The sequence below is a fragment of the Cetorhinus maximus genome, chromosome 6 (assembly GCF_964194155.1).
Source record: "Cetorhinus maximus chromosome 6, sCetMax3.hap1.1, whole genome shotgun sequence".
Taxonomy (NCBI): Eukaryota; Metazoa; Chordata; class Chondrichthyes; order Lamniformes; family Cetorhinidae; genus Cetorhinus; species Cetorhinus maximus.
Window position 1 is genome coordinate 25639788 of NC_135884.1, and position 18333 is coordinate 25658120.

The following is an 18333-nucleotide window of genomic DNA, read 5'->3' on the forward strand; positions in this document are numbered from 1 at the left end:
ATAGGGGCATAGAGTACAAGAGCAGGAAGGTAATGTTGAACTTGTATAAGCCATTAGTTCGACCTCAACTGGAGTACTGTGTTCAGTCTGGGTGCCACAATTTAGAAAGGATATAAAGACATTGGCAAGAGTGCAGAAAAGACTCATGAGAATGGATCTAAGGATGAGGAACTTCAGTTATGAAAACTGGATTAGATTGGAGAAGTTTAATTTTTTTTGGAGAAAAGGCAGCTCAGAGGTGGCTTGATAGGGGAATTGAAAATCATGAGGGGTCTGAACAGAGTAGAAAGGATTGAGAACAAGAACGAGAACGCACAGATTTAAAATAACACGTAAAAAGAAGCAAAGGCGACATGAAAGAAAACTTTTTCACACAGAGAGTGGCTAAGGTCTGGAAAGCATTGCCTGACGGTGTTGGGAATGCAGGTTTAATCAAAGCATTCAAAAGGGAATCTGACTGCTATCTGAAAAGAGAATATGCAGGGTTACAGGGAAAAGGCAGGAGAACGGCAATAAGTGAATTGCTCATTCGGAGAGCCAGTGCAGGTACGCTGGGCTGAATGGCTACCTTTTACACTGTGACAATTCTATGACTCTGTGATAAAGCCATCTATTTTTAAAATTTATGCCTTCTGAGCAATGTCATAAAAGACCAACATTACAGATTTAAAAATAACTTAATTTATTAAATTGAACATTGTTCATTTCAAAAGTGTGCAATTTCATCCAGAAGCAATGAAAATGTAACTATTATTTCGCCATTAAATATAACAAGGAACAGTTTAAAATTAATATTTCAAATGAATAATGTAAAGTGAACCCTTATTAGTTACCTTAAAACCACCTCCTACTTCCCCCAGGATGTTTTCTAGTGGAACTTTGGTGTTTTCAAAGTGAACTTCACATGCTAAGAAAGACAAAAACAGCATTTTGCAGAGTATAGAATATAAATCTTAATACAATAAGTATAAAACTACAGGCTTTATAAAAATTTCATCAAAATAGCTAACTGAAATTTTCAAAATTTTTGCAGTGGTAAGAGCTTTTACCCATTTTTCCACCCTCTAGATCACAAATCAATGAGTATTATCCTAGGCCCGACCATCTTCAGCTGTTTCATCAATGACCTTTCCTCCATCATAAGGTCAGAAGTGGGGTGTGCACGTATGATTGCACAATGTTCAGCACCATTCGCGACTCCTCAGACAGTGAAGCAGTCCGTGTCCATATACAGCAAGACCTGGACAACATTCAGGCTTGGGCTGATAAGTGGCAAGTAACATTCACCCCACACAAGTGCCAGGCAAGGACCATATTCAACAAGAGAGAGTCTAACCATCTCCCCATGACATTCAATGGCATTACCATCGCTGAATTCCCCACTAACAGCCTGGGGATTACCACTGACCAGAAATTGAACTGGACCAACCATATAGATGTTGTGGCAACATGAGGAGGTCAGAGACTGGGAATTCTACTGTGAGTAACTCACTTCCTGACTCCCCAAAGCCTGTCCACCATCTACAAGGCACAAGTCAGGAGTGATGGAATACTTTCCACTTCCCTGGGTGAGTGCAGCTCCAATAACACTCAAGAAACTCGACACCATCCAGGACAAAGCAGCTGCTTGATTGGTACCCCATCCATCACAATAAACATTTATTCCCTCTACCACTGACGCACAGTGGCAGCAGTTTATGCCATCTACAAGATGCACAGCAACAACGCACCACGGCTCCTTTGACAGACCCCCCAAACCCACAACCCCTACCATCTAGAAGAACGAGGGCAGCAGATACATGGGAACACCACTACCTGTAAGTTCCCCTCCAAGCCACACAACATCCTGAACCACATCACCATTCCTTCACTGTCGCTGGGTCAAAATCCTGGGACTCCCTTCTGAACAGCACTGTGGGTGTTCCTACAATACATGGGCTGCAGCAGTTCAAGGCAGAAGCACACCACCACCTTCTTAAGGGCAATTAGGGATGGGCAATAAATTCTGGCTTGGCCAGCGACACCCACATCCCAAACAACCTGCTCTTAGGTCTTTCTCCAGAATGCTTGAAAACTTGCTCTTACACATATGAGCTTGATGACGAGCAGTGATATGGCATATTCTAACCCAGAAAGTCAGTTGATGAAGGGTAGTGTTGGAGCCAATATTTATTCAGTCTTACATTTGTTTACAGAGTGAAACATTACAAGCATACATCACACTACTCTTTCAATAAGTGTCTGTTTATATGTGCTCAAGTACAGTTTTATGTACAGTTCTGGTCGCCACATTATAGGAAACATAAATTGCTCTGGAGAGAGCACAGAGATTTACAAGAATGTTGCCAGGGCTTGAAAATTGCAGCTGTGAGGAGAGATTGGATAGGCTGGGGTTGTTTTCCTTGGAACTGAGGAGGCTGAGGGGTGACCTGATTGAGGTGTACAAGATTAAGAGCGGCCTAGTTAGGGTAAACAGGGATGCCTTTTTTCCCCTAGTGGAGAAGCCAATTACCAGGGGGCACAGATCTAAGGTAGGGGAATTAAAGGGGACAGGAGGAAAAACTTCTTCACCAGAGGGGTGGTGGGTGTTTGAAATTCACTGCCTGGTTTGGCAGTGGAGGCAGAAACCCTCAACTCATTTAAAAGGCATCTGGATCTGCACCTGAAGTGCTGTAACCTGCAAGACTACAGACCGGGTTCTGGAAGGTGGAATTAGAATGGGCAACTAGTTTTTTATTTTTTATTTTTCAGCCGACACATACATGGTAGGCTAAATGGCCTCTTTCTGTGCTGTAACTTTTCTATGCTTCGAAGTGAAACCCTAATTAATGCCCAGCACCTGCGTGCAATTAAACAGTTATTATACACTTTTATAAGTGTGGAGTATCATTCCATTTGGTATTAATTATTGATAGAGATTTAAAATAATAATTCTTTTAATTTTTCCTTTGTTTCCTTTCTCAGTTTAATCTTTATTTCCTTTTCTTTATTTCCATTTCTGTACCTGATTTGACACTGAACTCACTCTAATTTACACTTCCTTCTCAGTATTGCACTGTTCAGTTTTCAATCCTCCAATCCAATTGGTTAAGCAGATATAAAAACAAAAAACCACTGCAGATGCTGGAAATCCAAAACAAAAACAGAATTACCTGGAAAAACTCAGCAGGTCTGGCAGCATCGGTGGAGAAGAAAAGAGTTGACGTTTCGAGTCCAATGACCCTTCAACAGAACTGAGTGTAGTTAGGAGAGGGGTGAAATATAAGCTGGTTTAAGGTGGGGGGCGGGGGGAGAGAAGTTGAGGGTGGGGTGGTTGTAGGGACAAGCAAGCAGTGATAGGAGCAGAGAATCAAAAGATGTCACAGACAAAAGGATAAAAGAGGTGTTGAAGGTGGTGATATTATCTAAGAAAAGTGCTAATTAAGAATGGATGGCAGGACACTCAAGGTACAGCTCTAGTGGGGGTGGGGTGGAAAGACTGACAAGGTATTAGTTGTAGATTTAAAAATAATGGAAATAGGTGGGAAAAGAAAAATCTATATAAATTATTGAAAAAAACAAAAGGGAGGGGGAAGAAACGGGGTGGGGATGGGGGGAGGGAGTTTAAGATCTAAAGTTGTTGAATTCAATATTCAGCCCGGAAGGCTGTAAAGTGCCTAGTCAGAAGATGAGGTGCTGTTCCTCCAGTTTGCGTTGGGCTTCACTGGAACAATGCAGCAAGCCAAGGACAGACATGCGGGCAAGAGAACAGGGTGGAGTGTTAAAATGGCAAGCGACAGGGAGGTTTGGGTCTTTCTTGCGGTCAGACGCAGGTGTTCTGCAAAGCGGTCGCCCAGTTTGCGTTTGGTCTCTCCAATGTAGAGGAAAGCGCATTGGGAGCAACGAATGCAGTAGACTAAGTTAGGGGAAATGCAAGTGAAATGCTGCTTCACTTGAAAGGAGTGTTTGGGCCCTTGGACGGTGAGGAGAGAGGAAGTGAAGGGGCAGGTGTTGCATCTTCTGCGTGGGCATGGGGAGGTGCCATAGGTGGGGGTTGAGGAGTAGGGGGTGATGGAGGAGTGGACCAGGGTGTCCCGGAGGGAACGATCCCTACGGAATGCCACCAGGGGGGGTGAAGGGAAGATGTGTTTGGTGGTGGCATCATGCTGGAGTTGGCGGAAATGGCGGAGGATGATCCTTTGAATACGGAAGCTGGTGGGGTGATAAGTAAGGACAAGGGGGACCCTATCATGTTTCTGGGAGGGAGGAGAAGGCGTGAGGGCGGATGCGCGGGATATGGGCCGGACACGGTTGAGGGCCCTGTCAACGACCGTGGGTGGAAAATCTCGGTTAAAGAAAAAGGAGGACATGTCAGAGGAACTGTTTTTGAAGGTAGCGTCATCAGAACAGATGCGACGGAGGCGAAGGAACTGAGAGAATGGGATGGAGTCCTTACAGGAAGCGGGGTGTGAGGAGCTGTAGTCGAGGTAGCTGTGGGAGTCGGTAGGCTTGTAATGGATATTGGTGGACAGTCTATCATCAGAAATTGAGACAGAGAGGTCAAGGAAGGGAAAAGAAGTGTCAGAAATGGACCATGTGAAAACGATGGAGGGGTGGAGATTGGAAGCAAAATTAATAAATTTTTCCAGGTCCCGACGAGAGCATGAAGCAGCACCGAAGTAATCATCGATGTACCGGAGAAAGAGTTGTGGGAGGGGGCTGGAGTAGGACTGGAACAAGGAATGTTAAAGAGACAGGCATAGTTAGATTTTTAAATCTACAACTGATACCTTATCAGTCTTTCCACCCCTCCCCACTAGAGCTGTACCTTGAGTGTCCTGCCATCCATTCTTAATTAACACTTTTCTTAGATAATATCACCACCTTCAACACCTCTTTGATCCTTTTGTCTGTGACATCTTTTGATTCTCTGCTCCTATCACTGCTTGCTTATCCCTACAACCACCCCACCCTCAACTTCTCTCCCCCCGCCCCCCACCTTAAACCAGCTTATATTTCACCCCTCTCCTAACTACACTCAGTTCTGTTGAAGGGTCATTGGACTCGAAACGTCAACTCTTTTCTTCTCCACCGATGCTGCCAGACCTGCTGAGTTTTTCCAGGTAATTCTGTTTTTGTTTTGGTTAAGCAGATACCCTGTTGGTTGCCCTATTCACTCAGGTCCTAAATACATTATTTTCTTGTTGCATTGCCATTAGCTCACTGCACAAAAATTGTAAAAACCTGACAAATGCAGGACAAGTTTCACTAACATGTTGTAAGATGCCGCGTTAAAGCAAATTATGGCCCAATGCAAACACTCAACATTTTCTGCAGGTGGTTAAAATGCACAGGTTTCTAAAGTCAATTTTTCTTCACAGTTAAAAGTACAGAAGCAAGTTAGATAAATCTTATTTCAAAGCAGAAATTTTAATGCACTACTTTTGAATAAAAATGGTAGTCATGCAAATAATCTGATACATCAAGGGTTAAAATGGGAAATTGAGAGAAAAACCTTTTACTAAATATCTAATATTTGCCAAAGGACACCTGATTTTTAATCACTAGATTTCCCTAGCATGAGTTAAACATGATTCCAGCTTTACACTTATAATTTCCCTTAGCACAACCGGGGCAACTTGGGAGAGAAAAGGCTTTTCAGCATTCACTCTCAGCATTCTGAACTAATACTGTGAAAAGAAAAGCTTTCAAAACATGCTGTGAAAAAAATACGGTTAGAACAAATCAGTTTTGAAACAGCATTCTTATTCAAGCAATTTCCTTTATGAAGATTAACAGCTGATAACCATGGTTAGGATTTATCAACTAAAACAAACCTTCAATAATAAATGGAAAATTATTCTCCAGCTACTATCAATTTAACCAAAGATGGCAGCACATTAAACTGACTCAATAAATAGTAAGACAAAAACTCAAATTAGAAAATTCTTTATACAACAGCTAGAAAATTAAATATTTTCACGTCAACATTATGAGTGTCTTACTATTGGATCCACGGATTCCTAGCTTGTCTTCTGGTTTCCCACTGGTTATGCCACCAAATTCTCTCTCCACCACAAAAGCAGTGATCTTGTCCTTGGTTGTACCATCTTTGTCAACCACTTCTGTTCGTGCAAATACTGTAAAAATGTCTGCAATTCCGCCATTTGATATCCAGATCTGCAGCAGAGGTCATTAGACAACCATCAGGAACAAGAATAACGACTGTTGCTTTTACCCGGGTTGATTCTATTACCAGCACATCTTACACTGTTAGCTTAGTTCTTTTAGTAGCATGCTCATCTAGGGGTCAGGGTTTCTCCAAAAATTGAAAGCATAATCTAGGCTGATACTCCAGTACAGTAAAAGAAAATTTCAGGATCTTTGGATCAAGCATTCTTTTAACTTTCTTTTTATATACTGAATTCAGATACTATCTCCCATGGCATTGCTCAAAGTAAGTCAGAGCATACTCTATTTGAACCAAGTCAGCATATTTTCTTCAGATTGTTTCCTCCAGCCCTATACCTTAATTTCAGGACACTCTAAGGTTCCACTCTTAGTTCCGCACTTCTGTGATTGTTTCTTGGACTTATATCAATGTCTGTCTCTCTATCGCACAGGCATTAGTAACTAGAATTTTATAATTTTGTGTCAACTTTTTATATTTTAGGTAAGAATTCAAATTAAGAACTCTGTCTCAAAGGCATCAGTAAATAGAAAGTTCACATTTTCTACCAACAAAATGCAAGTACAGCAAAGTTGCGCTGTTCGCAGGGGTTACATTCCCACAATATCTGACAAACGGCAAAATCGCAAAGGGGGAACATGTTTTCGAATGGGAATCAATTAGATCTGTTCCAGCCATGTGAGGGCAGTATTGGACTCTTCAGCAAAAATGTGGGGCAGTACCTGTATAGGACAGACAGAGGAGTCTTTGAGCATAGTGTCATCACACTTGGCAAGAGGTTACCAAAGCATGCAATGTGCATGGATTCCTTGAATTCTTTCCAAAGGGTTAGTTAAGAATTATAGGGATGGGAAAACTAGAGAACAGGTTTATAAAACATATAGGCATAGAGTTAGGTTAGATGCTAGTGAAGATTTAAAATTGAATAGAGCCGTTATTGTAGTTCTGGACGTTCAGTCATAGTTGCCATCTCCCCAGGGAAAAGAGAGAAAGAGAATAAACCGTGGATAAGTGTGCACTGCTCACACAATGGGCAATGTGGTCTACAAAGCAAAAAGCACGGGTAAGTGAATTCGCGAAGGAAGTTGCAAACTGCGGGACTTTACTGTAATAATTAGAAGATTTCTATTGCGTTTTTTTAAAAAACCTCAGTTAGAATGGAGATGGCTGATCATTCTCTCAGTTCCATATACATTCTAAAGTTTACAGTATAAATTTAAAAAGCAATTAATGCTGACAGCTATGAAAACCCTGTTCTCTCTCCATCTTCACAGATTTACGCCACAGGAATCATTGGATAGCCATCAGCAACAAGAAATATAGCTGATTTTTCTCCACATCCGTCAATTGCAGCAGCCTAGTGAGCTCAGTTAAGCTTGCACAGACCAGAGATCAAACCAGGGGGCTTTCATCTGTATGGCTCAGCTACTCATTCCTTTATTTACTTGACCATAAGTGGGCTTTTACCATTTATTCTTAGTGAAAATTAGTGCAAGAAAATTATGGTCTGACAGACAAAATGAGGGTACAGCAGTCCACATTGTGCAATGTTAATATAAATACACAAAATATAATGGATTAGCTATTATGGTAGAGGGGTATGCAGCGATAGGAGTGGACTTCTGTAAATTATTTTCAAAGTACGAGTACATAGTTCTGTACTTCTGTCCTATATATTACTGAGAATAATCATAACAGTGAAGAACACTATAGGTTACATGCCCTATAGTGCTTAATATGCAGTAAGTATATGCTAAATATGGATTAATTCTTAAATCCAATAAACAATTACATTAAAAAATTAGAAGTTTTGGATTATTTGTGTATTGCATTCACCTTCGAACCATTGAGTAAATAGCACTGTCCGTCATCACTGAGAGTTGCCTTGGTCTGAATTGATGCTGCATCACTTCCACTGAAAACACATCAATGAACATTTGTGATGGGTGTTAAAACATGGCATCATTCAACATTCTTTATGCATGGTTCCACAAAAGGAAGTTTCATTCTGCAGATATATGCCTTTTCCAATTGGAACTGAAACATCTGTATGAATATCACTGAAAAAAGATACGTCAAAACTTTTCATCTTTTACTCATCAGGACACTTGCAAGAATATAAAATGTAAATGGAACAACAATTTATACTTCATGAGAAGAGGTTGCTGATTGGTTGGCAAGTAGACTGTGATTGGTACAGGCATTGCCATGGAGAATGCACCAGTTAACTGATGACTGACAGTTAACTGCCAAGCTTTATTTAAATTCAAACCAGGCAGGTTGACTGCTTAGTCAAGGAATTGCCTTGGGGAATGAACTGGAGAATGGCTATTGCTTATTTTGTTCAGTTGAAACAGGCGCAATATGTGTACATGTTCTTTCTGTCTGCAAAGAACAGGGCCCTGTGTATTAATACATGTAGCTTCTACCATGTGTTAAGTGTACCACACTGCAAGCCCAACTCATAATCTTAAATTGGTTGCCAGCATAATTCTTAGCGCACTCAGGATTGTTTAGCAAATGTTGTCTTATCACGGAATCACATCTAATGTCGGACACTGTGTTTTGAGTTTTGCAAGCACGGGCTGGTTGGGTATGGTCCGTACCTCAACAGCCAGAGGGAGTTGCTGTTTGATATGATCTGCCAGCCTTTGGGATGTACATACTTAGCATCACACTAACACTGAAATTCATATATCACATTACTCATTTGTGTGATAGACAGAATGTCTTTTTGGCTTGACGGTAGCATCCTGTTAGTGGCGAACACCACTCGTGTTGCTACTGTATAGCAGCAGCATGAAACGGCTAGCTTCACCTGTTGCTCAAATTTTTGAAATACTTCACCCTAATCTGACGTAGACTGGGCGCTTTTCAGGACCAAATGTGATGGCCTTAGGCCCACTCATGAGTTTGCACGACATACAGCGAGCAACAATCTGATCAGGGTAGCCATTATCTTGCAGGGTGGCTTTGACATGCCTTATTTCAGCATCAAGCGGAAATTCTTGCAAACGTTGTGGTGAGTGTAAAATGAAAAGCTTCAACATATCTCTTTTTCAGCGATTATCAAGTTCTATAATACTGAATAACATATATACGTATGAGTGAGCAAGCCATACATATATAGCTGCAGTAGACACAGGTTGTATACTCTTGATTTCTGCATTTGGTGTATAAAAGGCACTCTGACAAACATGGGGCAACACCCCCCAACCACCCCCCCCCCCCCCCCCCCCCCACTACCCCCGGGGGAGAAGAGAGTGAGACAGTGAGAGAAAGAGAGAGCACAGGAATGGGCGGGCTTCCAATGGGGCGCGCCGCCATTTTACGTGATGTGTGCCAGGAAGTGCTATGCACTCCCTGTGCGGGCGGAGGGGATCCCCTCAGTTGGGAGTGCGCTTTCTCACGCATGCGCATGAAAGAGCGCACAAATCTCCATAAGGCAAAGTGCTGCCTCTGGGAGATTGGCTCCAATTTAAAACTTTGAATAAAGATTATAAAAAAATTTCCCTGCCATGTCCCCTCATGTGACACTGTCACATGAGTTGGGACATGTCCATAACTTCTATTGTAAAATATTCTGCATCTTTTAAATCACTCATGAAACCTCATCCCGCCCGTGGATGAGGTTTCATGTTTTTTCCCAAGCCCGCCAGGGCTCCTGGCCTGCCCGCCAACCTTAAGGTTGGACTTGCAGGTCCATTAATGAGTTCAATTAGTTTTTTAATGGCCTTAATAGGCCGTTGACAGGTCGACGGGCGCACAGCCGAGTCAGACATGCGCCCACTGAACTGACAATCTAAATGACACGGGGTGACGTCGGGACGCACACCCGCTGTCACCCCGCATCATTTTACGCATGCCCCTGCTCGCCGACCGAAAGATGCTGGCCATGGTGTTTCAAGGTGAAATTATTTCAATTTACTGCATGATGCGAAGTTTTACAGAGGCAAAATGAATCCAGCTTAAATAGCAATCTAAACTAAATTACTAAAATACCATTACAAAACTAAATAAAACATTTCAAATAAACAAAAAAATTTGAAGGGTTTAAAAAAAATGAAGGAAAATATATCAAACTACTGTTGGAAGCCCTTCTAAAGGATGAAGGAAACTGTATTTCATATAGTGCCTTTCATGTCCTTGGGGTGTCCCAAAGGGCTTCATAGTCAATTAATGGTGACATGTAGACAAACGTAGTGGCCAAGGTACACGAGGCAAGGTCCCATAACAGTAATTTTTTAAAATTTACTTTTACAGGATGTGGGTGTCACTGGCTAGGCCAGCATTTAATGGGACAAGTGACCAGTTTATAATCAGTTTTGGTGATGTTGGTGGACGATCATATGTCAGCCAGAACTCCAAGTGTACATCTTGCTCTTCTTTATGTAATGGCAATGAATTTTTTTGTCTGAGGGATAACTGCTCTATCAATGTAGTATCACTTCAGTACTGCACTGTAGTGCCAACCTAAGCTATGTGCTCAAATCTTGCAGTGGAGCTTCTGCTAAACTAAACTGTCACTAAGGAACTAAAAAATTCTGCTACCAGAGAAAGGCAACAAAGGATCATCTGAAAAAGTAAATGTGTGAAAATTATTTAACGTGTGAATTGCAGGTATATAGTATGGCAGTGCAGTGGATATGTTACTGTGCCAATAATCCAGAGGCACGGACTAACTAATATTAGTAGGCAAGTTCGTTGAGAATTGGGAATTCAGTTTTAAAGAAGCTGGAAATAAAATACTGTTTGACCATATGTCCTTTAGGGAAGGAAACCTACAACCTGTGTTAGACTCCAGTCCTATACCAACATAATAGATTCTTAAACACCCTTTAAAATGGCCTTGCAAGCCACTCAATCGTATCAAACTGCGACAAAGGTTACTGAACAAATTTCAGCAAATGAAGGCGTGACCCATCACCAGCTTGTCAGTGACTGCTGCATCCAATGAATATAAAAAATTGAAATTAGGATTTACAATAAACATGAAGCCATAACATGACCTCTCCCAATTTAGTTGTTTTAATATCCAACAAACACACTGACTTTCATTCTGAAACAAATGCAGCATGCATTTCAGATGCAAAATTCAAGGCATCGATGAAACCGAATACGTGGAATTTTGAAACATGGCATTTCACGGTGTGGCAAATAGCCAACAGAACAGGACAGTCATCCATCAATTCAATCTTTGTTCTTTACTTTAGCAAACTCAGCTAAGTCTTTGCTGTAGGGTCAAGTCGGCTAGGATCAATACTTTGGGTCAGAAAGTCCTTCTTCTGATTGTCATTCAGTAATTGCACTTATATCAACCAGTTTCAACACTGGCTAACGAGAGAATCAGTCTACTCTTGATCATCAGTGGAGTGATCATCATCAACTGTGCTAGCGAGCAGCACTTGCTTAGCATAATCTGCTCACTGACACTCAGTTTGGGTTGCGTGAGGGCCACTCAACTCCTGACCTCATTACAGCCTTGGTTCAAATGTGGACAAAAGAGCTGAACTCCAGAGGTGAGGCTCTTGTCAGCATTTGACCGAGTGAGGTATCAAGGAGCCCTAGCAAAACGAGTGTCAATGGGTGACGGGGGAAACTTCACTGCTTGGAGTCATACCTGGCACAAAAGAAGATGGTTGCGGTTGTTGGAGGTCAATCATCTCAGCTCCAGGACATCACTGCAGGAGTTCCTCAGGGTAGTGTCCTCAGCCTAACTATCTTCACTTGCATCATCAATGACCTCCCTTCCATCATAAGTTCAGAAGTGGGGATGTTTGCTGATGATTGCACAATGTTCAGCACCATTTGAGACTCCTCAGATACTGAAGTAGCCCATGTCCAAACGTAGCAAGGCCTGGACAATATCCAGGCTTGAGCTGACAAGTGGTAAGCAACATTCACACCACACAAGTGCCCTGCAATGACCATCTCCAACAAGAGAAAATCTAACCATCACCCCTGGCATTCAATGGCATTACCATCACCGAATTCCCCACTATCAATATCCTGGGGGTTACCATACTCCAATTGAATTTCTGGTCAGCCATATAAATACTGTGGCTACAAGAGCAGGTCAGAGGCTAGGAATCCTGCGGCAAGTAACTGACCTCCTGATTCCCCAAAGCCTGTCCACCATCTACAAGGCACAAGTCAGGAGTCTGATGGAATGCCCTCCACTTGCTTGGATGAATGCAGCTCCAACAACACTCAAGAAACGTCAAGGAATTAACATATTTTTCCTAATATTATTGCGCAATATGTTAAAGCAGGTTTGTGTGTGCGTGGTTGTGTGTGTGGCTGATTTAATTGGGCTGGAGACAGATAGACTGCAAGGCTTAAAAAAGGCTCAAAAAAGTGAGGTGCAAAACAGGTGTTTAAAATGGAGATGAGTAAAGCTAGGGCGAGGTCAACAGATAGTGTGAATGAAATTTGCATTTTTAGATAAGTGGGAAAGGTGTTTGATTTTCAAAGACACATGATAAGATTTTCCCAACTAGCTAGATAAATAAGGCAAGGTTATTACATTGATTTTTCTCAAAAGTGCTGGCCATAATGATAACATGAAAGTTTTTTATATTCTGGGAAAAGTAACTTCTAAAGGCAAGTGGAAACAATGGGATTCACAAGTCAAAATGGATAAAATATATTTAAAGAAGGATGGGAGAAAGTGTGAGGTGTGGCTGTGTGCGATCTTGAAAGGTGCACCATGTGACTGGGAGGGAAAAGCCACTAGCCACCCTGAAGAAGTTTGCTGTTCCAGTAACCAAAGCTGTGTTAAAAGCCTTTGGAATTCCATTGTCTAGTGGGTGTTTGTGGTAATATTGCTGGGTGACTTTATAACTTTGAAATCTATTTGGACTGTTGCCTTAAATGGGGTGTGTAGTTAGGGGTTTGGTTAAGTAGAAATTTTGGGAACTGTTATAAGTGTGTAACTGTAATCTTGTGTGCGTGTTTAAGTTTTTTCTTCTTTTGTTAATAAATGTTTTAATTTAATCTTTAAAATCTCTAAAGGTGGTAATGGACTCATTATCTCTGACTTCAGTACACAAACCTTCTCGTAATAAATACAAACTGCAAAATCGTTGTGATAGCGTGGCCAAGTTTCCCTTGTAGATTTGGTCAGCCTGGCAAATACCACCTGCCGTATCATAACAAGAAACTTGACATCATCCAGGACAAAGCAGCCCATCCACAAACATTCACTCCCTCCACCACTGCCACACAGCAGCAGCAGTGCGTACCATCTACAAAATGCACAAGAACTCACCAAGACCCATTAAACAGCAACTTCCAAATCCACAACCACAATCATCTAGAAAGACAAGGGCAGCAGACACCTGGAAGTTCCCCTCCAAGCCACTCACCATCCTGACTTGGAAATATATCGCCGTTCTTTCACTGTCACTGGGTCAAAATGCTGGAACTTCCTTCCTAACAGCACTGTGGGTGTACCTACACCTCATGGACTGCAGCGGTTCAAGGCGGCAGCTCCCCACCACCTCCTCCAGGGCAATAAGGGATGGGCAATAAATGCTGGCCTAGGCCAGTGATGCCCACATCCCATGAATGAATAAATAAAGAATCAGCTTAGTTGTGAGGATCCCATAGTAGAAAGCCCACTGACACATGATGATCAGCCATTTGGATTAAGTACAAGCTCAAGCACTATTGAAACTGCATCATTACATTCCTATTTTAGAGGAAAGCAAAAGAAAATGCTAAATAAACATAGCAATCATAAACAGGAGAGAACACAAGAGTAATGATAAGTAGTAACAAATGAGTGAAAAGAACTTGCAATATTGAGTAGGGGATAAAGAATCGTATATATCCAAAATATAAAAACTGAGACGTTAAATTCATTTATCACTTCCACTGTAATCTATGTCCATGAAGCTATACACCTGATAAATGGCAAATAAAGGAAGGTCTGAAAGGATGTATGTGCAGCTCTACAGAAATGTTTCTGACTGGACCACTTTGGAGGAAAAATGCATCATAAAATGTGAAAAGAATCATTCAGTCTAATATCCAATTAGTCCTTAAGTGTGTTGCTGCAAGCTGGAACCCTAATGACACAGATGCTGATGCTTTTGGAAAGCTCTTTCAAGGAGGTTTTTGGGTATCCACTAGAATAACAAAATGATGAATAGAATGGTAAAGCTAAGTGGTTCAAATGTTGGTAAAGAGTGTTTTATAGCTAGATGATAATCACTGGTAGTGCACATGAATTATGTGGCTAAATAAAGGCAGATCAGTCAGAGCTGGGAAGGCACTGGGAATGGTGCAGCACAGAAGAAACCATCATGCCTGTGCCAGCTTTTGAAAGAAATGTCCAATCAATCCCACTCCCCTGCTCTTTACCCCACATCCTTGTGAACTTTTTCCTTCAAGTGTTTATCCAACTCCCTTTAGAAAGTTATTATTGAATCTGCTTCCACCACCCTTTCAGTCATTGCATTCTGGATCCATAACTATTAGAAAATTTATTTTCTCATATTGCCTCTGGTTCTTTTGCCAGTTAGAAGTCCAAGACAGAAGTATGGAGTCAATGCATGGGAACAACAAGTTGGAAGATGATCAATATGCTGTGAAAGCTGGCAGAAGCTGATATGATGTCAAGCCTGCATGGTGTCAATTACAGCCTGGCTGTGACAAATGAGGCACAATGTAAAATCCTTCAAGAATTGTAGTAATATCTTTGCCCTTTCCCCGCTAATGATAAAGTAAAATTTTTCCATTTGGGTCCTGAAACTTTTAAAAAGATCTAAAAAATTGCTTACACCATTGCCAGCTTTACAACAGGGCAAGCCATTACAGCATGTAGGCAGCTATGTTGGGTATTGTAACAGCATTTTATATATTCTTGAGAGAGAACTGGCATCACACTGTTGCAAAAGCAATTCTCTAGATTTAACATGACCTGGAATTAGGTTATTCCCTGTCTTTTAATTGTCTTTTTGCCTTGTGGTAAACAATTAGTCTTTATGTAGGTTTGTCCAAATGTTGGTTGAATAAAGGTTGAGGTGATTAGATGAATACATCAGACCAAGTGACTGCTTCTAAACAATTACAAAAAAAAGTGCCTAAGTTTGAGCTTATTGAAACAGACACTGAAGGGGAAAAGGACTAACCTTAGCTGCAGGCTATCAGAAGGACACAAATCTGATTACTGTAACTATACTTCACAGAGTAGATTTTCAAACTGGGGCTCCTCGACCCCAAAAAGGGTCTACAGGGCTATCTAATGGGCTGACTGAGGTCATCAGATTTCAGAATGTCTGTGCATTTCTTGATATACAAACACATTGGGCTGAACTTTTGTTTTCAGGACAGGACCCTGATGCCAGGAGCATTGCCACGCCCTGACCCCACACTACATTGGTACCTGACGCCCAATGAAATTTTCAAAATGGCCAATTAATGGCCGGATGGCTTATTCGCCATCCAATTGAGGATGATGGGCCTTCTCCCAAGCCTGGAGGACCAACAGGAGGCCCTCCAGCACTGAAAGTTCAGTAACCCCACCGTCAGAGGTGGAAGCTGGACGTCTGACAAGTTTTCAAACTTTACAAAAACGATGAGGCCACAGCTGCCAGGCTACCACTGTGAAAGGGAGCCCCACCACAGGGCGACCTGTGGCTGCAGCTGTGGCCCTATGGCAATTGCAGCGGTGGGTGATGCAGGGTTAAGTTGGAAGAGAGGGTGCTAGCCCCCAATCTGTGCCAGGACTCCACCTCCATTCTTCAACTGGGCTTTGGTTTCAATTTGGAGGCGGGGGAGCATGCTGTCACAACTCACTGGGGATACTGCACTGTAATATCAAGCCCCACTGTTCCTCGAGTCGCAACAAATGTGAAAAGTTTGACCAAACCACCAGGTTGCCCCAATTCTACATAACTGTTTAATTTAGGTTAACAGAATATGAGCACCAGGTTTGTAAACTTAATAAATAAATAACTGTTTATTGAACAAATTGTCTTTAACTACTAGCAAAAGAAATATGAACTGCTAACTTTAACACTATAGCTTAAACTCTGCCCCCTTCTTAAATCCCTATACACACACACACACCATGGATTTTAAGGGTGGGATAAAAGACTTCAATAGCACCAATCCGGAGTACAAGATTCAATGTCTTCCAAATTCCTTTCAGTTCTTTGTTGATGACACGAGGTGCTCTTTTCACACTTTCAGTATTTAGTTCACCGGCTAAACACTTGCCTTTCAATGTCTCTAACAGTGATTTTCCCCTTCGCCTCTTGACATGGGTTTTCAGAGCGAGCAGGTTATAGAGATATGAGGGGAAAAAGCCAGCTTGCTATTATTGTGGAATTACTGGAATTTTCCACACACAGAAGAAAGAGGTTTTAAGTCTTGTTCCTTTCAGGCTAGGAGCTATTCTGCTGCACTGTTCTCACAAAACCTGGTCACCTGTTCAGGAGCCAATTAAAATGTTGTTGTCAGGCAGCTCCCTTGGTCCAGGACTCCTTTCTTGCACCATCCTGTCTTTCATGGCACACTCTGTTCAGGACTGCAACATCGTATACATCTCTCATCCTGCTGCAGTGGACATGACTTTCAAACTGCAGCCATTATAATTTTAATATACAGTCCAACAGAAATAAAAAGATATGTTCCACCCTTAAAAAGAGATGAAACGCCATTTCAAAAATGCATTTCATCACAAGGTATGTGACACATGGACAACAAAACATGAGACTTACTTTCATTCATCCTTCCTCCCCTTATACAATCTTCAGCATTTCTTACCCCTTTAACTTATTTTAGTATTTTACACCAAGGACAATGCATCTGCGATCACATTATCTTTACCGGCAATATGAACAACCTTTACATTGAATGGTTGAAACAATAGACTCCTTCTAAATTGTGTCGCATTTAGAGTTTTAAACTTTTCAATGAACACCAGCAGATTATGGTCACTGTAGATTAATGTTTCTTTGTTATTGTGTCTGACATAAACTTCAAAGTGTTGAAGGGGCAACAACAATGCTAGAATTTCTTTTTCTACTGTAGAGTACTTCCTCTGATATTGATTTAGTTTCTTGGAAAAGTACCCCATCAGCTTCTCTATCCCTAATTGATCATCTTATAATAGGACTGCACCTACCCCCAAGTCACTAGCATCAATTGCCATTTTAAAAGGTTTGGTAAAGTCAGGGGTGGCCAACACTGGTTCATTTATTAAGATTGCCTTTAGCTTTTCAAAGGATGCTTGGCATTCTGCTGACCATACCACTTTTGCATGTTTTCTTAACAAATTGGTGAGGGGTACAGCTATTGTCCTGAAGTTAGGCACAAACTTCCTATAAAATCCACACATTCTCAAGAATCTCAAGATTTCTCATTTTGTTTTAGGAATGGAAAATTCTATTAGAACGTTCACTTTTGCTGTTCTTGGCAACACCTTTGTCCTACAAATGTGACCTAGTTGAGTTACCCTTGCTTTTGGTCAGATTTATGACTAAGCCAGCCAACTGCAATTGCTTAAACAGGTCCTCTAATTGCTTTAGATGTTCTTCCCGTGTGTTACTACATATTACGACATTGTCTAAATAAACCACACAGTTAGGTACTTCAACTACGACTTGATTCATAAGCCTCTGAAATGCAGTTGGGGCGTTTTTAAACCCAAACAGCATAACTAGACATTGATATAATCCACTTGATGTAACAAAGATAGATATTTCTTTAGCCCTTGATGTTAATGGCACTTGCCAGTACCCCTTCAATAGATCAATTTTACAAAGAAATGAGGCACTGCCAACCCTATCGACACAATCTTCTAACTGATGAATCGGGTACGAATCTGTCCTTGTTACTACATTCACTTTCCTGTAGCCTATACAAAATCTAGTGGATTCATCCGGCTTAGGAACTCCAGCCAATTTGGCTAGGCTCAATCAATTGATTGTCCAGCATATATCGGATCTCTGTTTCTGACTGAGCTTGTTTTTCTGGGCTCAACCAATAATGATGTTATTTTACTGGCACTGAGTCCCCTATGCCCATGTCATGTTTAGCTTAAGTAGTGCATCCAGGTGTATCCCTACAAATTCTCTTATACTTCCTAAGTAACCTTATTAGATCTCCAAATATGAGAGCACAGTGTCTAACTGTCCCAGTATTGTTGTATT

The 18333-nt window shown here is 41.4% G+C and overlaps 1 protein-coding gene across 1 annotated transcript in view; it reads right to left on the reverse strand.

Annotated features, from left to right (window-relative positions):
• acad9 (acyl-CoA dehydrogenase family, member 9) overlaps positions 1-18333 on the reverse strand; it is a 76346-nt gene that overhangs the window by 41648 nt on the left and 16365 nt on the right. Inside the window, exons 6-8 of the mRNA XM_078543459.1 lie at positions 8006-8084; positions 5985-6159; positions 834-907 (exon numbers count right to left, since the gene is read on the reverse strand). Coding sequence (XP_078399585.1) covers positions 834-907; positions 5985-6159; positions 8006-8084 — 328 coding nt within the window. The remainder of the gene's footprint in view (positions 1-833; positions 908-5984; positions 6160-8005; positions 8085-18333) is intronic.